This window comes from Simochromis diagramma, unplaced genomic scaffold, assembly GCF_900408965.1.
Source record: "Simochromis diagramma unplaced genomic scaffold, fSimDia1.1 OVJJ01000483.1, whole genome shotgun sequence".
Classification (NCBI taxonomy): domain Eukaryota; kingdom Metazoa; phylum Chordata; class Actinopteri; order Cichliformes; family Cichlidae; genus Simochromis; species Simochromis diagramma.
The window spans coordinates 3,221,728-3,246,497 of NW_024386835.1; the positions used below are offsets into that span (position 1 = coordinate 3,221,728).

General features: G+C 38.7%; 1 protein-coding gene across 1 annotated transcript; it reads right to left on the reverse strand.

The window, feature by feature from the left end:
* Positions 1 to 979: 979 nt before the first annotated feature.
* Positions 980 to 22,667, reverse strand: LOC120731725 (SPRY domain-containing protein 3-like). The gene is given in 12 exon segments (XM_040028903.1): positions 980 to 3,260; positions 4,529 to 4,653; positions 4,739 to 4,858; positions 5,483 to 5,516; positions 5,518 to 5,541; positions 7,332 to 7,481; positions 12,721 to 12,909; positions 13,008 to 13,140; positions 15,690 to 15,814; positions 20,782 to 20,857; positions 20,955 to 21,101; positions 22,542 to 22,667. Coding segments are annotated over 11 exon segments (1,239 nt in total). The 5' UTR covers positions 21,083 to 21,101; positions 22,542 to 22,667; the 3' UTR covers positions 980 to 3,125.
* Between the last annotated feature and the right edge of the window lie 2,103 nt (positions 22,668 to 24,770).

Consider the following 24,770-nt stretch of genomic DNA (forward strand, 5'->3'; position numbering starts at 1 on the left):
CATCTGCAAATCGGAGCTGTACAAAGTCACTTTCATCTTTACACAGGACTGTAAGCTGTCATCTGTGAGGCGTGAGCAGTGTTTGTTTTGAACATAGTTCACGGTGGAGAACAGCTGCTGACATAATGTGGATCCGAAGATCGATAATTAGCCTACCTGGGGTTGAAAGTCTCGATAAATGCACGGCGCTTCTGCGGGTACACCGGCTTCCGCAAGTGTGACGCTTATTTTGAGCGATCAAAAACTAATAGAATATAATTTTATATTTATATTTCAATATCACAGTAATCTTCCAATTTAGAACTACAAGTTAAAAAGAACTAACATAAATAAAATACACTTCCGCTAATTAAAAAAATCATTTATTTTCCCAAACCACGCGGAGCCGCACTAAAAGGATTAAAGAGCGGCATGCGGCTCCGGAGCCGCAGGTTGCCGACCTGACCGTTGTGTCATGGTCTTTAATTTTATTCAGTTTCAGACCAGTCAGAATACATCATCGTTCTTAATTTATCTCGGAATGAGTGCTATTGATGCTGGCAAGGTCATTGATTTCCATTTGAGAACTGACAATCTGTGATTCACAGTGAGCCAAAGAAAAAGCTCTAATTTGTGATAAATATGAACTTTATCCCTTTATACTGAATGAATAACATCCAATGTTTACTGTCATCTTACAGCTTTTCTGCTATCTAACCAGTGTAGGTGCTTAGAAAGATATTTACCTTAATCATCCCATAAACGTTGTGTTTATCTGAAAAACCTATTATTATGATCTCCATTTAAAAAAAAAAAAAAAAAATGCTGAATAAAAAGATTTAACCAGAAAAACATTTCATCTACATGAAGAAACACAACTTTTTTTTGCTGGCATTAAAAAAGTGAAGTTAGTCTTAAGATTTAAAGTTAGCAGCCAGCACAGAATGCTCATTAAAATTAAACCTGAAGGGAAGAGGAAAGAGAAAAATGTAGTCAGTAGTGTGATGACTTTAAATATTTTATTAACATTTTTGGCATATTTATCTGATTGCTTTAAGAGACGACAAAAAAATACAAAAAAGTGAATTCGATATGAAAGAAGAACATATATAAGAAGGGATGTGAGGGCAGGATAGGTCTGTTGCAACAGCTCCTGCTAGGCATGGTCACCAAAATGGTTTACAGTACATGCTGATGTGACAGTATGCTAAACGTTATGTCAGCACACAAGTAGCAGCAATGGAGCATAATTAAATATTTGCTGACCAAAAAGAAACAAAAACATCTGGGATGCACAAGATCCATAAGAAGTTTCTGCCTAAAAACATCTACACGAATCAATTCCAACACCCGCATGGAGGCACTTGTTTGATATCTAAAGGTGATCAATATTCTACTGTAAGGTGTTTTGACTTCACTGATTGACGGTGCAACTGCAGCTGATAAAAAGACTTAATTTACAGAACTGGAGATAAAATTAAAAACTTTAAATGGTGGAGTTATCAGCAAATGAAGACCCACTGCCATATTTTTATGAACATCTCACAACCTGTAACACAAATGCACCGTCTTCTGCTACAACTTAACTATTGGCAGAGGAAATGCAGAGATTTCTTAACAAAAGACTTTTGTAATAGATTATAGTGGAAAATAATGTGACGCAAGAAAAAAAAAGGGGGTGAACATGAAAACGTTTGGCTGAATTCAAAGTACAGCCCAAGATAACATCACTGCAGAAAAAAAAGACAACATATCATTTTCAAATTTGATTTTCAAATATACCTGAGAGCAGCAAGTAGTATTACAGTATGGCTTCTTTTTACACATTCAGATCTGTAGGCCAACAGTCCAACTAGTGAGAAATTCACTTTATGCAAATATAAGGCCTTAATTCTTGCCCTGACAGAGTTTGATAACTGAGAATTGCTCTTCAGAGTTTTCCTTTGGAGACATTTGATATGCATTTCTAAAACACTTAATGATGATCCATAGAAAACACACTCAATATGAGGATTACATAATTTTTTCCCCCCTGAAAACATCAGAAGTCTCCAATGAGTTTGGCATTTCTTTTCATTGATATAAACATCTGTGATTTTCTTGGTTGGTTGATGGAAAAAAGTAAAGAACATGTATGTAGTTACACTTTGACACCAAGCACTCAAGCATTCAAGGGAAGTGAATAAACAGGACTATGAACCTCATACTGTCACCCAAATCTATTTGAGCTTCTTCCTCTCACATGGTTTCGATTTTAATCATAGCAGATTTTCAAAAAAGGTAAACAACACAGAGAGTTACAGAATATTTCTGCTTATTTAAACAGCTTTCAAAAACACAGCAATTAAAGGCCATTAAACAGTTTTGATGTAATTTCAACAAATTGCTATTAAATTTAATTATCTCATAACTGTCAAAGCATGTGGCTTGAACCGTTTCCACAAAATAGGCTGTAATGACTCCATGTCAGAACAAGCACACATACCTACAAGGAATGGAGCAGCTAGTTTTTCCTGTAAACTCACTGTTCATTTAGTGCACAGCTGTTTCTTTGGAAGACTTTCTGAGGATTTTCTTTCTAAACTGCGACTCTCACCACTGAGTGTCAGTAATTCACTGTAAGTAGGAAGAAGCAGCAGAGCTGTGAGGATAAGCTCAGGATGGCTGCAGGCTGTGAGAGTGCCATTTGCTGACATGCATTATTGCTGATAAGTAATAGGGTTCATTTGTTAGCTCATGCTCTTTCTGGACTTTCACATTCATTATTCTGTTGAGCCTCTTTTTGACATTTTATGCCCTTTTTTTTAACTTTAAGATGTTTATGTATTATTGCTACAGCATTACTCCATATTCCTAAAAAATCTCAGATTATTTTAACAATTTTTTAAAATATAAAATTTTTAAAAAAGCTATTTTTTAGGCACATATTTAATATTAACTCATAATTCTTATAAAAGTTTTTGCCAGCATATTAACTTATTCTTCCAGCACGAGGGAGCCACACTCAGCTTCTACACTGGAATGACTTTTCCGGGAACATTCTGGAATTTGTTGATTTTTACCATCGGATCTCCAAAATGCACAGAAGCTCATTCCCTTGTCCTTGCTCTAATCTCACCATTCAGCTCTCATTTCCTCCACCCTGCTCATCCACTGAGGGGGTGCAGGTCCACTCTGACCTTCTCCCCAGTGCTCATCATGCCAATGGTAGGATAGAAGCCTCCTACAGGTAAGGCCACTTCCCTCCGGCCCACCACTTTTCCATTCCGGGTGAAGAACACCTGAACAACAAAGAAGATATATTAAGACTATCTGCTGGGAAGATGGCATATACAGTACTGTGCAAAAGTTTTGAGCCACCCCTTATTTCTTTATATTTTGCTTCCATATGAGCCAGACCTTACTGGAGTTTCTTAAAGTGCTCTCCAGGCTTTCCAGAGTCTTTCAAAGTTTTTCTTTTTCTACTTTTATTCACTCTAGTCCTTGCACCTCACCATTTTCAGACAAGTTCAAGCAATAAAAAAGTGACCCTAACTCAAGGGATGAACCAGGGTTGTGCCTACACATAACAGATAGCTTAGAAAATAAATAGTTTCAAATGGTATCTTTTTGCACAAGAAAACTCTCACAAAAACACAACTTTTGCTCCCATTTTAGTTGAATCTACATAAAAATGCCAAAGATAACACAGTCTAACAGACATAAAATTGTATATTTGCATTTTTGTACCTACAGTGTTGTTCCCAAAGTGCCATTAGCTGAAAACTTGGCATATGCACTGTGTGTAGTGTTTACTTAAAAAAATGAGCAGATAGTAGAGGATTAAAAAGGAAATAGCAGGTCTAAAAAATATCTACAGCAGATGACCAGTGTCTGAAAGTCAAATCCTTAAGAAATAGGGGGACCTGAGAAGACCTGACACAGGACCTGAGAGATGCATCTGACCCTTCAACTGATCCATCTACTGTTCACTGAAACCTCAACAGAAACAGTCTCAGTGGAAGGGTCGCTGTCAAGAAGCCATTCTTAAGGAAGGGAAAAGGCTGGGGTATGCCAAATTACACAAGAACTGGACTGAAAATCGGTGGCAACAGGTCTGAAGGAGTGATGAATCCAGATCATTTTTCAGCATGATAATGATCCCAAACACACTGCCAATGCAGTAAAAGCATACCGGGACAGAAAAAACACACAGTGGAACACTATCAGTCACCCCACAGCCTGGACCTCGACATTACTGAAGCAGTGTGGGATCATCAAAAGGCAGCCAAGATCCAAAGAAGAGCTTTGAATGTCCTTGAAGAAGCCTGGAGAAGTATTCCTGAAGACTACTGAATGATAAGAAAGCTGTCTAAGAGTGCAGTAAAAGGGGATCATACCAAATACTGACTTTCAAACTCATCAAAACTGTATAAATTCTGTTTTTTCCTTATATACTGTAAATTCATTTATGGCTTTATTGTTTTAATAAACTGCTGCACCTGTTTCCCATTTTCCTATCAAAACGTAAAGAAATGATTCGAATTTCCACACTGTGAAAGGATCTCACCATGACCTTCCTCCCCTCTAAATCTTCTCCCTCATCCTCATCCTCATCTTCATTGTTTGCATACAAATCATTGTGAACCTCAAAGGGCTTAGCAACCCCATCGAAGTCCCAGTCGTCGATCTCATCTGAAAGTACCCAGTAAGAAAGACAGTCAGAGGCTGCACGTGTGAAGGCACTTTGAAAAACGTGCGAACAATATAAACACGTCACCTCCGCCATCAATGCTGAAGTCACGCGGAAACATGATGCCGCAGCCCATGATGTCCCCTTCAAGGCAGCGCGGCCCAAACGGGTCCCCGACCCCACTGCCGTGGAACAACTTCCCATCATCTATGAAGAACAACAAGGGATCTGATTACAACTTTATTCCACATTAACAAGAGTATTACATAATAAAGAAACAAATGCCGATATCAAGATATAAAACAACATCTCTCATCTGCCAACATGTAACAGTGAACAGTGTAAAGAAATATCCATCATTCATTTTCCAAAGAAGTGATTCTGGACAAACACACGGCCACTCCAGCAAGCAATTTAGAGTTTCCATTTGACCTGATCTGCATGATTTAGACTGTGGGAGGAAATCAGAGCAACCAGAGGAAACAGACATAGACATAAGGGAGACCATGCACCAATTACACTGAAACAATATCACTCTGAAGTTTACATCTTTTTCCAAGTGCTGGGAGTAAAATAGAGCTACTCAGGAATCAATCAGAAACATTACGTTAATACAACTTAAAGCAATGATCAGGAATAATAACCATTCAGCCCTTTTTAAGATCGCTGGAAACATTTGTTTGGTGCCATTTTCTGTGTCACTGATGGCAACACAATGATTGTGTCCACTACAAAAAACATTGTGACAATGGGACTCAAACATGGGCTTGATTGGAGTTCAGACAGTGACACCTAATCATCCACCATCAGGATCAGACTGAGCACTCTCACCTGCATGATAAGCTATGGACCCTCTGCTCCAACCCTGGATGTCTGTTTTTTGGATAGTCCTGAAAATCAAAAAAGAAATTAGCTGTGGCTGATGATGGAATAAATTACTGCTAGGCTGATTGTTTTATTATATACATTTATTTCTCTAAGATGGGATGCTTATCATGACTTTTTTAGACATAATAGACGTCCTAAAGGTGCTGTTCAGAGATGCCCAGCAGAACTCTTGTACTGTTTACAATTATTCAAAGCTGCAAGGGATTCTTTTACCTGAAATAAAACCAGCCTAACGCTGATTTTATAGGTCTATGTTTAGCCTAAATTTAGGTGGTTAAAGTATCCGCACAAAGCCACGTACACAGAGCACTGGAGTGATTGTGTGCACAGTCACAGGTAGAGAAATTGCACGTTGCAGTGAAGAAGATAAGACTGGAACAATACCACAGGCAAGTAAATAGCAGACAGTGACACCAAAAGGAATGCACTATAAACAAGTGTTCCTTTATCCAACATAAGCAATGATTGAGCAACTAGTAACTTAAGCATTTGTTACCTTGAGATAGAGAGAGAGAGAGAGAGAGAGAGAGAAAGAGAGACCCTTGTTTTGATTTTTGCAGCAAGAGGTAATACTTCCCATCAGCAGACTGATGCATCTCGCAGGAGATGACGGGGGATGGAACTTAACCTCAGGAATGACCGTTTGATGGATTTATAATGCTCCACTAAAACCGCAGACACACTGAGAAAAACAATTCCTGGAAAACAATCAGCACAATGACAGAGCTCTATTCTCCACGACGTCTGACCCGAGGGCACGGCGTGCCCACACACAGTAACTAACAGCAGAGGAGTGAGGGGGAGCTTAACGTCAAGGGTGTCTGCAACAGCAATCCATTACCTCCCAAGCTGAGAGCACTATCCCAGCTGGCAAAGCAGTGGTGCGATTATGAAGAGTGACGCTCAATCAATTAGCGTCCAATAACTAAGAACAGCGAGCACGAGCGAGCTGGCGGAGAACAACGACATCTGAGCCAAACTTCATTTCATATCACTCATTCAAACGATGCAATCGCTGCAGCCTGAGCAATTATTACAGTGTTTTATTTGTATTAAACAGGATGTGCACAGAGTTCACATGAGGCCAGAGGCAGTTTGTTTTATCTCTGATGTGTAAATATTTAACAGATCTAATTTAGTTTCAAAACACAGGACATCATTTTCCACTTATGTAGGATTTACTCCACATAAATGATCATGGATGGATGGATGGATGGATGGATGGATGGATGGATGGATGGATGGAAGGATGGATGGATGGATGGATGGATGGATGGATGGATGGATGGATGGATGGATGGATGGATGGATGGATGGATGGATGGATGGATAGATGGATAGATGGATGGATAGATAGATAGATAGATAGATAGATAGATAGATAGATAGATAAGCCAGAGGAACTTGTGCAATCATGTTTTGCTAATCTACAATGATTGACTATTTGGAAATATAGAAGAAGTAGGACTAACTTTCCTATTCAGGAGGGCAGTCAGTAAACATGTTAGCATGCATATGGAACAACCTTCTATGGAAAACCAGATGTAGCGGTAAAATGAGACAATATTTATTCTGTTGTTAGCTTTTCCTCTTTCGGTCATCCATCACTTAGACTGGAAACAGTGAGAGCAGTGGGGCAAATGAGGGAGAGCGATGACGAGGTGTTAGAGGGGCAAAGTGAAGTTTTCTTTACTGACAGATAACCACGGTGTGTGTATAGTAAATTAACCCTTGTATCAATGTTAGTGACATGTGATCATTATCGTGATGACTGTAACGAGGAGCCTCTTACCCTGCGTGCCAGCCCCAGTGCAATATAACACTTCTCTCCAGCATCTGTGATCTCCAGCTCATAGTAATGGAAGCGTGTGTTTAGAGGCCGACGGGCTTGAGCCAAGCCCACATCCACGATGCTCTTCCCTTTCCCTACGTACTCCAGCAGCTGCAGACATGACCCATCAGACATGTTAAACATGCACAGCTAGTAGGAGAAGTCATATAATATTACATGCAGACATTACTTTGAAAACAGTATCAAGATGAATCTGATTAGGTAGCAAGGTACTTTATACCTTTAAATATGAAAAATGTGTCTATAGGTAATTTTAAAGGATAAAATAAACATGAAGTTGTATTTCACTCTTATACATAAATCACCAAGCACCTAAACACAATTTCTGTCAATTCACCACATTCAGGATTTGATGCTACAGCTGACTAGAGGCGAGTTACATTATCAAGCTTCCCTAGTGCTGCAGTTACATTATGTTTAAGCACATGGCATTATCTCAGAATCGAGTAACTAAAGTCCTGCCAGATTTCCAACGTAACTTCTGTTCTGCTAATCTCAAAAACACAGTGAGGTCCATATGTTATTTAAACAAAGGCACAATTTTGGTGCAGACATTTAGATTTGATTCAACAAAAGTTGAATGGCTGTTTGGGAAACAGCCATTTTAATACACAGTCCCTCACTTTAAGATGATGAATATTAATTTAGCATATCAAAGCAACACAATTATGAATACGAGGATTTTTTTTTCGAGGATGCAGTCTTGCAGTCTTTGCAGTCTTGGACTGCCAGAAGTCTAGAACCCGTGGACCAAATGCTGTTTCCTTTCTTGAAATGCTCTGCCAGGCCTGAACTGCAGCCGCCTCCAGTTGCTGCTTGTTGTCTCTGCATTAAGTTAATACATTTCTTTGCCTTATGAAACTTTTGGGTTACTTCTGCAGTATAGTCATTATCCATATCCTTCAGAATTGATCCTTTTACTTCTATCAGCAGTCAGATCATCAATAAACACTAGTGGTCCAGTTACACTGGCAGCCATGCATGCCATGCCATAACATTGTCTCTGCATGTCGACATGACAGATAAGACCGATATCCTCTGGATCATGAGTAGTTTCTCTCCTTCTTCATACATTTTTTTTTGTTCCCATAATTCTGGTACAAGCTAATCTTGATTTCATCTGTCTAAAAACTTTTTTCCAGATCTGTGCAGCCTCTTTTAGATGTTTCCTGGCAAAGTCTAATCTGGCCTTCTTGTTCTCTGAGTAACCTTGTTTAAACCCTCTCTATTTACATTCAAGTGTCTCCTGACTGTAGACTTACGTCCTCGAAAGTGTTCTTCACTTGGCTAGATGTTGTTGTTGTTTTTCTTAAACATGGATATAATTCTGTCATCATGTACTTTAGTTATCTTTGGTGGCCTTTCAGGCTTTCTGGTGTTGCTGAGCTGGTCATTCCTTCTTTTTAAGAATGTACTGTTGATTTTGGCCTCTCCTGAAGTTTTTTTTCCCATTTCTCTGCCATCTATTTTGGATTTTCAACCCCACAATGGTCTCCCTCACTTGTGCTGCCATGTCCCTGGACCTTGTATTGAGAATTTCAGAGAACAGATACAAAATGCAAATTCATCTGCGTAATATATTTTGAATATTGAGTGAACAGACTTCACCCGGCCATAAAACGGTTTATCAGTCCAATTACTTTTGTGCCTCTGTAAATGAGGGACCATGTAGAAAATGCTATTGTTAATGCCACATTTTTGCTAAACCCCTTGAATTAAATCTGAAAATCTGCACTTCACAACATCTTGGTTGTTTTGTTTATAACAATTGTTTGTTACAAAGACCAAAATTACATAACAAAAACGTGTTACTGTCCAAAAACATGGACCTACCTTTACATGAATCACTACTTTCAGAATTTATTGCAAAAGCTTTAGAAGCCTACAGAGATTACTGAGACTTTCCAAAATAATTTCTCCAATAGTTGAATTTAAACAGTGTTGCTTTAGTCAAGTGGGTGGTCAGTCAAATTGCATGTGTCACTCTGACAGCTTAAAAGACAAAACTGGAGAAAGAAAGTTTATCCGAATGATTATAACCACTACATTATATTTGACTGCTAGTGCAAGCATGTCTGATTCTGCACCAGCTTGATTACAGCTTCTGTTTCAGGTTGCTATAAACATTCGCTAAAGAGAGAGCATGTTTCCATCTAACATTAATGCAAGAAGAAACCAGTGTTACACCAACCAGTCAAGCTAAAGTTCATATCCATATCTAAGACCTTTGACCTTTTGGATATGAAACACTACCACTTATTTTATCTTGGAAATTTTGTTATAATTACTGAGGCCAAGTGAACATCTAAACCAAACTTCATGAAATTCCCAAAGGGTATTCAGAGCTGGCTGATGGACGAGCTGAAAACTTAACGCTTCGGTTGTTGCTGGTAAAACCCAGGCTGCAACGCTGTGCGTATCTTTCTTTCTATGACAGAAATTAATTTGTCATCTATGCATTTAACTGTCTGGGTCGTACATGCAGCCAAGAAACTCAGCCCTACTAATTTCATTCTCTCTCCACAGGACCCATTAAAATGTCATCAGAGCAGATGAGGACATGTGCACATAATATGACCATCTGAAGATACCTTCATCAGTTAAAAAAGCCAGAAGTGCTCTGCCTAAAATCTCATTAAAAATAAAACAGTTACCCAGTGAACTCCTATTTTTTTTGTCACAACGAACAAGTGGGATTAAATTTTTATTGTGATGCCATTTTGCATTCTTAAATCTTATCTAAATTATTATTTGTTAAATCAGTATTTACTCCTGATTAAGTTCTGGAGAAGTTGAATTTTTTTTGTTCTTCTTTTTTTCCTCACAGCTATCATCTGGATTACAGCTGCTAGTTAATCATTCAGTAACCTATAAATACCTGTGCCGATTTCAGCTCATGACAATATTGAACTTGATGATATAATATTGTTGTGAAAAACGAAAATGAGATTCAAGTAGATAAAGAAACCCAAACATCTGAGGAATTAGTTCTGATTGAATACAATCTTAAAAGTCCTGCGGCGTTCTTACTGATACCACTGGCAATGATCCACTGTTGCTGTTGTCAGTAGCAACAAAATAAAGTGAGTAACAGAATGATACTAACGTGACACATAATACCAACAACTCCATACCTACTGCAGTAAAGCAAAAGCAAGACCCAGCAGCAGACAGACATGTGCCACAGCGGATGTCTGTCTGCGTGCCCACACACAGCCATTCAACTTTTGTTGAATCAAATCTAAATGTCTGCACCAAAATTGTGCCTTTGTTTAAAAAACATATGGACCTCACTGTGTTTTTGAGATTAGCAGAACAGAAGTTACGTTGGAAATCTGGCAGGACTTTAGTTACTCGATTCTGAGATAATGCCAAGTGCTTAAACATAATGTAACTGCAGCACTAGGGAAGCTTGATAACTGCCCATCTGTATATGGAGATTCACATAGAATGGCTTTAATTTAAGATAAAGGTTGATCATCTCAGTCTTTTATAGTTAGTCTCACTAATGCATGCGCATGTTATCCCATTTAGGTATTTGCTAAGCAACATGAAGACATCGCAAGATATTGTTCATATTTTGATTTTTGTGGCTAAAATGAGAAATTACTGTCACTAAATAAAAATGATATGATGCTTTTAGAAGGTGTTGTAAGTACACAAATGCTACAAATGGGTCACTTTATCACACTGACAGGTGGTTGCTAGGCTCTTTGATAACATCTGATATAGATAAGAATATTTAGGGACCTAAGCTGTGCCTGTGTGCTGATTCTGATTGCTCAACTGTTGATTGTGTAAGAGAAGTTCACAAACATATATTATAGTCAGACTCTATAAAGCTAAAAAGTATTGCTATAGACCTAGGATGCATAATCAAAACGATGAATCCTTGCAATGCTGTGTGTGAAATCCTCAAGAGGCTTAGCCTTTTGCCAAAGGACCATAACATTTTTTTTCTTAAAGACCTGTCTGGTTAAATAAATTAAAAAAGAACTTTTAAGTTAAAACTCGTTGTGCTTTTGGCATCCTAGTGCTATCCTTAACTTGTGTTCCTGAAGGTCAGGCTGGCTGTTCATGCTGCAGCTTGCAGGCCCTGCACTTACACAGGAGAGGGCCATGTTTTTAGAAATAATGGATAAACAAATGTGCGGGTGGCATGGAGGTTACTCTAAGAGTGCAGTTTTTGTGTGTATCAACTGCTGAGTCAAACAAAAACATTGCAGCCAAGCAGTCAAGGGGGGGCAAATGTAGAAAGCCAGAGTTGTCATTGAACACCTTGGAGAAAATGTTGCTTATTTTTCTATTGCTTTGTTTCACTTTAGTACTTCTTGTCTTTACAATCTTGAATATTGCAGTCACAATTTCTGTCACAACATCAACGTTTTGGTTGTAATGTGGGTGATGATGCACTAATTCCATCAATGATATTATACATGTGAGCACATTTCTTATGTTAACTCTTTAATTCAAAGCCCCCTTTTAAAGGAATATACAAACACTGAATAAATGGTTTATAGCACAGTATAGTTTAGCTGTACCCAGCCACATGGGCATAAACGTATAGTATTTGTCACCAGTTGCTACAGCTTCTTAAAGGTTTAGAGCCGGTATTTAACCACAAAGTGAAAGTCTTTTGATTTAGAATCTGTTTTGTGAAAGTGTCCTGGGTTAAGAGCATTAACTTGTTTTGTGATGACAGAAGAAACCAGAGATCCTAGAGAAAACCAGCACAAGCCCAGGCAACTATTTGGTAACCACTGAGCCATCGTAATAGTTACAAACAGTTACTGTACTGCTATAAAGTTATGTATTATCCTGTTTGCCTCTATTCATAATAATTAATACTTAGATAAAGGCTTACACCACATAACATTATGTTATATTTTTTAATTGATTCTCTTACTTTAAATCACTTTAAGAAGACTCAGATGGTGTCTGAACATGCTGGATCTTGCAAGGGTTAGTTAGGGTTAGAGTCATGATTCTTCCTGATTTAGCAATAACACGATGGACAGTTTGAAAAGATTACCACATCCAGTTCAGCAGAACCAGACAACACTGTATGTTTGATCTATACTTTCTTTTTCCTACATTACTTACAATACAGCTCTGACAGTCTGCTAGAAGATTTTAGTGTATTATGCCATTAGCTGCCAATATAGCTCCAAGCTGCTATCCTCAAGAGACATATGAAGCTCCGTTCATTTTCTATTCCACACCACCTGATATTTTTCATTATCTACGCTGCTTTGTTGCTCAGTGAAGTGGCTCATGTTACGCAATTTAGCATCACGTCCTCAAGGCCAACCTGTTCCAAAGGACTTACCGTGCCAGTGACCTTGACATCATGGAGACGAGCCCAGTCCTCTTCGTGACTGTCAACTATCATCTGTCCATCATCCTCCTCCATTCCCCATTCAGCATTCAGGTCCAGCAGCACTTCTTCACCTAAAGAGTGCATCCCCACTGCAGGGTAGAGACCATCGGGAGATGCTGGGATCTCCACATTGCCAACCTGAGCACACAATCAGACAGTTTTTAAGAGATTAGCAGCGAGAATATATGAAATCTGTGTAAAGTGATACAAAGGCACTTATGGGGTGCACTACTTACTTCGTGACCATTCTTGGTGAAAAACACTGTTAACTGTCCATCTTCACCATCTAGTGATATTCCACAACCGATTCTGTCACCTCTGCAGCATTTTGGACCAAACTGCTGTCCTACAGTGTTGCCATTATACAGCCTGCAGAGAGACAAAAAGGAGAGGCCATTTACCTCGCTACAGTCACTGTTTCTATCTTTACAAAAAAATAAAAAAATCAGATGAAAACGCCTTAAGTCATTGATCTAAGGATCTAAGGTACTGCATTATGTGCAACTGTAAAAGTAAGAAGTTGTGTCATAATCCAGCGGTCCCCAACCCCCGGGCCTCGGACCGGTACCGGTCCGTGAGTCGTTTGGTACCGGGCCGCGAGAGTTGAGGCTCAGGTGTGAAATGTATAGTTTTCAGGGTTTTTATCGGTTTTCAGCGTTATTTTGTTATCGTTTTTATCGTTTACTCGGTTTTCCTGGGTCTTTTCACGTGTGTTATGAATAAATTTAATTTTTTTCGGTACCGATACTAGTTTTATTTTGCTGTATTTATCCGCGACACCTTAAAGGCCGGTCCGTGAAAATATTGTCGAGCATAAACCGGTCCGTGGCGCAAAAAAGGTTGGGGACCGCTGTCATAATCTACAGTGGGGCAAAAAAGTATTTAGTCAGCCACCGATTGTGCAAGTTCCCCCACTTAAAATGATGACAGAGGTCAGTAATTTGCACCAGAGGTACACTTCAACTGTGAGAGACAGAATGTGAAAAAAAAATCCATGAATTCACATGGTAGGATTTGTAAAGAATTTATTCGTAAATCAGGGTGGAAAATAAGTATTTGGTCAATAACAAAAATACAACTCAATACTTTGTAACATAACCTTTGTTGGCAATAACAGAGGTCAAACGTTTACTATAGGTCTTTACCAGGTTTGCACACACAGTAGCTGGTATTTTGGCCCATTCCTCCATGCAGATCTTCTCGAGAGCAGTGATGTTTTGGGGCTGTCGCCGAGCAACACGGACTTTCAACTCCCGCCACAGATTTTCTATGGGGTTGAGGTCTGGAGACTGGCTAGGCCACTCCAGGACTTTCAAATGCTTCTTATGGAGCCACTCCTTTGTTGCCCGGGCGGTGTGTTTTGGATCATTGTCATGTTGGAAGACCCAGCCTCGTTTCATCTTCAAAGTTCTCACTGATGGAAGGAGGTTTTGGCTCAAAATCTCACGATACATGGCCCCATTCATTCTGTCCTTAACACGGATCAGTCGTCCTGTCCCCTTGGCAGAAAAACAGCCCCATAGCATGATGTTTCCACCCCCATGCTTCACAGTAGGTATGGTGTTCTTGGGATGCAACTCAGTATTCTTCTTCCTCCAAACACGACGAGTTGAGTTTATACCAAAAAGTTCTACTTTGGTTTCATCTGACCACATGACATGCTCCCAATCCTCTGCTGTATCATCCATGTGCTCTCTGGCAAACTTCAGTCGGGCCTGGACATGCACTGGCTTCAGCAGCGGAACACGTCTGGCACTGCGGGATTTGATTCCCTGCCGTTGTAGTGTGTTACTGATGGTGACCTTTGTTACTTTGGTCCCAGCTCTCTGCAGGTCATTCACCAGGTCCCCCCGTGTGGTTCTGGGATCTTTGCTCACCGTTCTCATGATCATTTTGACCCCACGGGATGAGATCTTGCGTGGAGCCCCAGATCGAGGGAGATTATCAGTGGTCTTGTATGTCTTCCATTTTCTGATGATTGCTCCCACAGTTGATTTTTTCACACCAAGCTGCTTGCCTATTGTAGATTCACTCTTCCCAGTCTGGTGCAGGTCTACAATACTTTTCCTGGTGTCCTTCGAAAGCTCTTTGGTCTTGGCCATGGCGGAGTTTGGAGTCTGACTGTTTGAGGCTGTGGACAGGTGTCTTTTATACAGATGATGAGTTCAAACAGGTGCCATTCATACAGGTAACGAGTGGGGGACAGAAAAGCTTCTTACAGAAGACGTTACAGGTCTGTGAGAGCCAGAGATTTTCCTTGTTTGAGGTGACCAAATACTTATTTTCCACCCTGATTTACGAATAAATTCTTTACAAATCCTACCATGTGAATTCATGGATTTTCTTTTCACATTCTGTCTCTCACAGTTGAAGTGTACCTCTGGTGCAAATTACTGACCTCTGTCATCATTTTAAGTGGGGGAACTTGCACAATCGGTGGCTGACTAAATACTTTTTTGCCCCACTGTATGTCTCGCTCTCTTTCTCTTTCCAATCATTTACTGTCAAAGCTCAAACAAAAACACACGATATAAAACTGAAAACTAATGATCCAAAAAAATTAAAACATGCTTGATAAGCCATGCTGATGGCTTTCAGTTCCAGGTCAGCGTGCCCTTGGTAAGTTTTCATCACTTCGCACTTCATTCTTTTGAAGGGAACATACAGGAAACCTTCACAAAGTACATAACCACACCTGCTCAATAAATCCTGATGTACAGATCGACTATTCTTCGTCCAGTTGCTGAAAGCATTTTATTCTGCTCCTTCAGGCTGTTCCCAAAAGTATTCAAACGAAAGAGCTATGTTTCTGGTTCCTCAATCATGACTGACACATGAGCACACACTGCTAAAAGTGCTTTAATGTGGAGCATATCCATATCATGAATGTAACTGTAAAGAAAATAATTGTCACATACTTGCCATCATCAGCATGGAAAGCCACAGAATTTGGTAGCCAGCCTGGTTGATGATCCAGTTTGTAAAACTGAGGCACCAAACCGACAGCAATCATTCCCCTCACTCCTGTTTCGATTATAGTCACCTGAAAAGACCAAAAGCACTTTTACCATCTATTAAAATCACTTTTTAATGGCATTAAGAAGAAAGTGTGTGGTCCTTCTAGCTGCTCCTAAATCCAAAAGCTTTGAAACAACCTGCAACAGAATCAGTGACTTTTATTAAACTGCTTCCTGCAACACAATGATCTTGTCTTTTTTTAATTAAGAATTATTATCATTACTCATCTTGTACTATATTTCATATTAACTTGTTGAGCTTTGCATTTTTGTGTCCTATGTTCTTATCTTTAAACTTTATCTTAAATGTGACTTATATTTTTTAGTTTTGTCTTTTTTTGCCTTTTGAATTTTCAATTCCATTTTCAAATGTGATATAGAAACAAAGTTATTATACTTTGAAATGTAAAGATGCTTTTATAAAAAAAAAAGTGAGACAGTATTTAGAAGAGCTGCAGTATGAGACCAAGCAGTGAGGTTAAAGGATGCATATGCATATCTTGTCTTATGGTGGCAGTTGGAGGACAAGGCCAATTTAATCACTAAGAAAAAGACACATGTTCACAAATAACCAGAAGCTAATTCTTGCATAATGTATTATAATGCTGATGACTAAAAGAGATGTTAATGACTAGCATGTTTAGCATGTTAATATTTGTATAATATAATACATGTAAAATATTGTATTTAGAACCAATATGAACCTGGTTCTAATGGAACGTTAGTACTTTTGCGCCAACATAAACATCTTTTGTTTATGAGTCCTTATTGAGTCATAAAGTAAAGAACAGCACTAAAACAAATGCTGATGGATATCTGATCATGTATAGCCTGTTGTTATTAATACATTTTATTCAACGGAGTTTTACCTACTAGGTAAGAGTTTTTAAGTATTTTATCACAGCACAGAAACTGATCTGAAAAACCAACTGCTAGGGTCCTGCAGGTTTGTTTGCCACTACTGCAGATTTTTTACATGCTGTTACATGTTTTATTTTGGACTTGCACTCTTCGTCTTTTCACTTCATAACGTTTCCAAACCAACTTGATCCCAGATCTTTGTACAACCCCACACGATGGTTCAAAGTGAATACTCTTAAGTAACGAGCTGGGCTGCACCACTGTTATGATAACTAAATGGTGACCATATGTCATCATCCCCGGGGAACCCTTAAAGGACACAATGCAACTGGAGCACTGCTGGCAAATCCAGGGCAAAGAGAAAAGGAAACTTTTTAAGTTTTTCCCATGACCTCAGCACTCATCTCCTGAAAGTAAGAAGCAATATTTATTTCTTTTTTTGTTCTACTGGAAAACATGTGGGTGAACCCTAAAATCTGCAATCAGGCCAACAATTAGCATCCACTTAATCATTTATTAGTTGAAAAGCCCATTTGTGCAAATTGTATTCTTCCTCCTCCAAGGTAACTCCCATACAGTGAGTCACTAGGGTGAAGCACATGAAAGTATCAGTCTTGAGGGCTGGTTACTTTTTCACTCTACGTCAGAGCAAGCAGGATGTGTGTGTGTTGGCAAGTTTGAACATGGCAGATTCTGATACATTCACTGTCCTGGGATTTTTATGTTGTACAGTATGTAGATTACCAGAAAATGTAAAATAAATACAGGGTGCATGACTTGAAATGAGCTGTGACTATTTGAACTATGAACTGATTTGTCAGGGATTAAGTGACTGAATCATCAGACTCGACAGCTCAAAAGTTACCACCGAAACTTAAACACTGAGTATCTGTTTTTCTTTTTTTAAATTACAAAACAAGTATAATGGAGACCCAACTGGGTACTTTTGCTGGTGCTGATTAAAGAAGTTTTCAAGTAAATGATCAGAATCAGAATCTATTGATGCTGACAGTAAAATCTGGCAGCCCTACGAAGAAAGAGGCATTTTGTAGCCTTCGAGTACACAAACATATCCTTAAAAAAATTGCATGCTGAAGATGGCAAATACTAACCTACGTAGTTAGCTAACTTTAGCTATATCTTCCCTCATTAGCTGGCAAAATTGACAATCATTTGCTAGAAATGTGAAGTTTGATTTTGCAAATATTTTTCTAGAATACTCACAATAATTTAAAAAATCATTTTTTTAATTAAATGAAATGACACTAGCTACCTTTAGATAAAGTGAGTTTTCTTCTTTGTAGCATGAATTATGATTAAATGTGATTGCTATCATGTACTGAAGCTTCAAGAACAAATATTTTGAATCATGGGATCTTTCAAGGTCCTCCCTTGATTCAAAAACGTAGGTTCAAAAGAAAAAATGAACCCTCAAGTGAAACCTGGTAAACTGAATGAGCTGAAAATTACAGCTACTGGAAATATGTACAGTGTTGTTTCAAAAACATGCAAGTATGACTTTGAGAATCTGGCTTCAACAGCACAGAATATAAAAAAACAAAACAAAGGAAAAACCTGCCAAGTGATTCCACAAATCACCACTGCAAGCTGAAACATCTTCGTTTCTCAAAGGCATCATTTTTCCATGAAGTTTCATGATTCATCTCTCATCATGACTCCAAAAACGAAAGGGACCTGCCAAGTCTTCTTGTGTCACACAAAATAAAGAGGGAGTGCCAAGACTGAACTTCCTATTACACAGTTTCAAAATTAAAAGTACAAGAAATTAATGTTTGTATTTTTCAGCCACACAGTGACTGTGGATGTTTGATCCTTTGGCAACCACCAAACTGAATCATCCATCTAATCGTCTATCTATCTTCTGCTGATTTTCTGGGTTCGGGTTGTGGGGGCAGCATTATAAACAGAGAAGCCCAGATTTCCCTTTCCCCAGCCACGTCTTCCAGCTCATCCGGGTGGGGACACCCATAGGTGCTCCCAAGCAGGCAAAGAGATATAATCTCGCCAGCGAGTCCTCAGACTGCGCTGTGGGCTCCTTCCAGTAGGTTGTGCTCGAAACACCTCACCTAAGAGACATCCTACTCCAAGCCACTCATGGTGACCAACGACCAAGCTCCTCATAGAAGCTATAGAAACTCTATAGAGTCCAGCCACCCTTAAAGGGAACTCATTCCCGCTGCTAATATCCATAACCTCATTCTTTCAGTCACTACCCAGACAATAGGTGATGATAGGAATCTAACCCTAACCGATGGGTAAAACACAGCCTCACCTTTACACTCATAATAACACATAATTGATAATCAATTTTTTCTCACCTTTAGGAGTCTGTCTATTCTGTTTAACAGTTCATGCGTCACTCGTGAACTCATAATCTTTTCATATATATATATATTAAAAAACGACTCATTGTTGTAACTCTGCATCATTGTGCTTTGAGCTTTTAGTGTCATCTTGTAGCATTAACACTTGAGAGAGTCGAGACCTGGTAAAGCACCTAGCCACATGACTACACTATTTACAATAGAGCTATCAGATTACAATCACAGGCAACCTCATATGTAAGTAATACTTAATAAAATCCTATGACAATAACAAGGTTTTATTTCTTCTAGCTACTCTTTGTTTAATGTGTGCAATTACACAATTGTGTAGTTGTAGGCTCAGTGTATAAATGAGCAGTTTATAAAATGTGCTGATAACTTCTTGCATTCCCAGAAACACTGTATGTTACTATATAGTGAGTGACAGAAAGCCTTGCTGGCTATAAACTCCCTCTGGTGCTAACAGTCCAACAACAGGTGCAAAGCATGGAAGAGGAAAGGAGAATATTTTTTACATTTTTTTTTTACATATTTGAAAAAATAAGAATAAATTACTGTAGCAACAACCAAATCAAAACAATTAAAAATTAAACAGAAATTATTATTAATTTGTACTGTTGTCAATGTATTTTTGTGCATTCATATTGATTGAGTGGCCTGAACACAGACAGACTCTGTATGAATATTGAGAGTTTTAAATATTTTACAAGTGCCTGATGATTAGATTCAGTTACTTTCAGGCTCAGACGGGACCACCATTTCTGTTCCATAACACAACACAAAAGAAGTTCTTCTGTGCACAATCACTTTCATTACTTGAACGTAACTTCCACATCAATTAAACTGCATACTGCAGAATGAACACATAATATATTCAAGTCTTCTAAAATTGCACTGTCATGTGGAAACGGGCCCACGGCTTTTTTATTAACGCTGAACTACAATGACAGCGCAGTAAAAATACATTTAAAACATTTTTTGTTCAATACCCAATTGGGTTTTGTGAAATGTGAAAACCTCCATTCACAGAGGTCATAACTGAGAGAAGCCTACACTAGAGAAAGTCTACAGAAGTCTTCGATTTAAAAAAAACAAACAGTGAAAACAGTCCAGCTCAGAAATTAAGAGGGTGGCAGAAAACTTGTTGGACTTTCCAACATTACATCATCAACTAATCAACAGTAAGAGTGAACTCACAGCAGTAAGAGTGAACTCACAGCAGGCAATCCACACTGTGCCTGAGCATGTTTAACCCCCCTAAGATCAGTGTGTTTGGCCAGTGTGAGTGTGAGAAAAACTGGGCACAGGTACAGTTCAGTTGGCAGGGAATTAGTGTATGAGCATGGGAATGATAGTTTTAATACAAAGAGCTTGTTAATATCTAATTAACAGATGTACAGGTAAGGTGAGAGGACAGTGTGTGACCACTTTCAAAAGTCAATTAGAGAGAGAGAGAGAGAGAGCAAGTTTCTGAGACAAATTGAAGCGTACACACACCCGTTTCTTTAGGTGTAGTGTGAGTGTATGACAGCAGACGAGAGGGGAAATCCATGTAATGATGCCTGATGTGAATACACCCAAGAATGGTTCCCAACTGTGGCCATTAAAACCATATAGCTGGTCCCAATTTCAGTTCTTTAATGTGGCAATCAATCCAAGATATCATGGTTATGGACACGTACATCGTGTTGCAGAATAGGCAAGACAAGTGAAAACACAAACATCAGCGAGGTTACAAAAATGATCACAATGGTGTTTTAAGTAAACGCATAAGTTGGTGCACTTACTTCAAAATAGCGGTTTCTTTTCGACAGTGGCCTGGCCGCCACAAAGCAGCCAACTTCATCTGAATTCCCATGATACCTACAAAGAGATCCGTAATAATCAGCACTTAAGTGAAATCGGATGCCAAATCAGTAGAAAGGTTCTCTTCCATCTCCCAAAGTGGCATTGCTTTTACCTGAGTACGTCACCATCTCTCAACATCCTTTTGAGTCTCTCCCGGTAACGCACAGCTCGCACCTCACGAATTTCTCGTATTCGCCTCCTCCAGTTTAGAAAGCGATAATGAAGGTTTATGTCGTCCATGTCTGAAAACCATCACAATCTAGAACACAAAGAGCACATCTGAGATAAAATACTTGGTTTTAAAACACCAAATGTTACTGTAAAAGTGGACCACTCCACCAAATTATGAACAAGAAGTGTTTTTACGCTGACTCTATCGTCTACAAGGCACAGAGGTTTAGTTACTATATAACTGACATGAGTTTATGAGGAAAAATTAAATATAAATGCAGTCACCAAAAGTATAAGTTTGGGAAATTCAGGGGCAGCACAGGACCTCCTTAATAAAACAGTAATGATTTCTGACCACAATATTGTGCAATCAAACAATACGAAGGACTTGGGTTTGATCCTCAGGCCAAACCCTTCCTGTGAGGAGACTCTGTTTTTCCGTTCACATTTAATCCTACTTTCCAAAGACAAGCAAAGGCCTGGACAGGGACTTCACCCTGCCAACAGGCACGAACGTGAGCCCCCCCATTGTGTTGGCCCGTGACGGACAGGTTTTTCCCGTGGGCGACCTACACGCTAACCGAACTGGGGCTGACTCAAGAATAGACTGTCTCATCTCAAGATTCCCATGAATACATGACTCCCAGATTCACTTTGTCTCTTGCTCACTTTTCTTTATTACGTGCTGATAATATAAAGGCAAATCACTTACTAGTAAAAGGATGCGAGTACACATATTTTTTCCTAAACTATACTTTATTCTTATAATATTCAGATTACTATCAAACAAGACAAAAAACTGAAACTGAAAAGCTTAAAAAGCAGGAGTTGAAACAGAAAGTTTTGTATTATAAATGACAAATAGATTTGCACTTCACCTGTTAGTTACCCAATCGGCTGATGTCTCAGGTCTACCTCGGTGATACTACTTTCTAATATTATAAGAATATTATAAGACTATTATAAGAAAGTAATATTATCAAGTCTATAATCAAAGCCGTGCCGACTCACGTGACATTACACACACAAAGTTATATTTTTCTTTTCTGAAATTCAAATTCACCCTTTACTACAGAGGTATATTTGTCGTGAACGGTGATGTGGATATTTTCTTTTCACTGAGTCAGAGGTGGGTCATTATACAGACATGCGCAGAGTTGAAAAAGTCTAAAAATGCTGCCATACACTACTGAAACCTTTGTAAAATACGAGTCACTATCATGCATATAATATATATGCGTGCGTTCTTTGGTTTTTGTTTTGCCAAAGAAAATAAATGTGAAAGCCGTAAGGTCGTACTATCACTTTGTTTCCTGCCTTTTAACCACTACGATTTACTAATTTACGAGCCTTCCCCAAACACGACACTGCATTTCCCAAACTACAGACAGGACTCTGTTGGCCGGCTAGCTGCTTCAGCGCCACAACATTATCTTGCTTTGTGGCTGATTATATGACGTAAACATGGATACAATAGAGTTTATACCCACACTATTCAAAGTCCTCCTGTCTTATAATGATTCCTTACTGTTTTATAACTTGTAACGCGTCGTTCTTCGGCTTTTCTTCCAATTTTAAGGAGGTGAACTATGCCACTTTATGCCAAGCCAGCGCTGTCGGAAGTCCCGCCTCCTCGACCAATCAAACGTGAGAATGAATACGGAGAGAAATATTTAACCTGCGCAGTGCCGAGAGACAGCGATGCCGTTTGTAGTTTTTTTTTATTTTTCCCCTTTTGATTTTACAGTTTGCGTTTTTTATGTCTACATCCAACTTTCTTTGCATGTGATAAGAAAAGAAGTAGCGTGACCGACTCAACAATACTTTAAAAATAAAATAAAATATATGTTTTATTTTATAAATGGCTGGTTTTGTTTTATTTGACCAGGTAGGTAATTATTTTGCTCCTAGGAACGAACTCTGATGCGGAAGTATTGGTTTTAGAGCATACAAAACGATGTTGTTACCATTAGGACTGCATTCACCGACATGAGGAAAAAAGGTTGAAATAATCTGGATGCATCATCCAGATAAGGAAATCCCAGAAAGTTGGACGTTGCGTAACGCACGTATGGACTGAACCTTCCGGAATAGGTTGAAAAGATTAGGCTGGGTACCCTGCTGAACATTCCCCTGCAGATAAAAGTGGTCCTTGATTTATATATATATATATATATATATATATATATATATATATATATATATATATATATATATATATATATATATATTATAAAATCAAAATACAATATATATTATTGTCTAAGGAGCTTGGAAAGAAAAGCATCTGGACTTCTTTTAGTTTCTTGAAACTTCTCATCTGAGAAGCTTCTTCAGCTCTAGGAGCAATTGGTGGAGAATCCCAGATTTTTAAGCCCTATTGGGAGTGTACCTAAGAGGGTCCGGGACCCTGGTAATTCTTAGTTTTAAATTGAATTTATTTTTATTCCACGTATTTATGAATTTAGTTATACATATTTCATTTTCACTTTGTAACAGATATTTTAATATTTTAATCTAGTGGATTAGTGGCTCTGTGGTGTAATAGTCAACACATTCACCAAGATTCCCAATCCATTCGAACCTCAGGGGTTCAAAAGTTCCTAGTGCTCACATAAAGTCCCAAGTAGTCCCAAGGCTGGATAAATAGGAGGGTTGTATTAGGAAGTTCCTCTGGCATAAAATCCGTGCCAAATCAAACATGTGGATCCATCCGCTTTGGCAACCCTTTGGGAAATAAGGGAGCAGCTGAAAGTACCTTATTGATCTCTTTTTTGGATTATTTTCTTGATTTTGAAATTTCAAGCAAAACACTGCATCCCCCTCACAGCTTCTTATGAAGTTGAACCTCAGTTTGTGAGCTGGTTTACAGTTGTATAAACCGGCATGGAAAAAAATTGACATAAACACTGAACTTAAGAGTAAGTTTGCTTCTGGTGGGGAAAATGAAAGCAGAAACCTACAAGTCCTAGCAACCATGAGATATTAAACGTATCAATTTTATGGCAAAATACTTTGATCCTGTCCTTTAATTTCATGTGTGTGTGATTCACAAATGCGGAATTTACAGGGCGGGACTTTTAGCTTGTGGCTATTGATGTCTTAGTCATCTTGCCTTCAGCGGCACTCCTTCAACCTCCCGGTGTCAATCAGTGTCAGCTTCAGCCCTGAGAATCTGTAAACACACTCTGAGAACACACTGTCGATTTAGCAGATAGCGTTTAAAAAAAAAAGTAGTGACAATATCAATAAAAAGGTTGGAGGTGTTGGAGTGCCAAAATGCTTTTACTGTTGTTAACAGAGAAAAACTTCTATTATTTGGAGTGTTTTTTGAGGCTATAAAGCCAGATTTATTCCTTGTTTTAAACTATTTTTACTTATTTTTATTATTTTTTATTTTCAAATCATTTTAATATTAAATTCTGCTAGAGATTTGAATGCCATTGAAAACCGTGGTGTAATGAAACTAAATTTATGCTGGAGAAAATAAAGTGTCTTTTTCATCTTTTAGCCCTACCATGATTGACTGGCCATAATAAAGCAGCACCTCCGTAAAAATATGACGATGATAAATGATCCTCTAAGTGGGGAAAAGGCAGAGCAATGGTGTAGCAAACGCAGCATCACTTGTGATTTATGTCAATGTAGAAAACATAGCTATCCAGTGGCATGACAGGCAACAAATGGCATGAGCGTGCGTGAGCACGTGTATGTGTCAGAGACAAGTCAAATGGGGTGTGCTCAGCTGTGTGGAAAT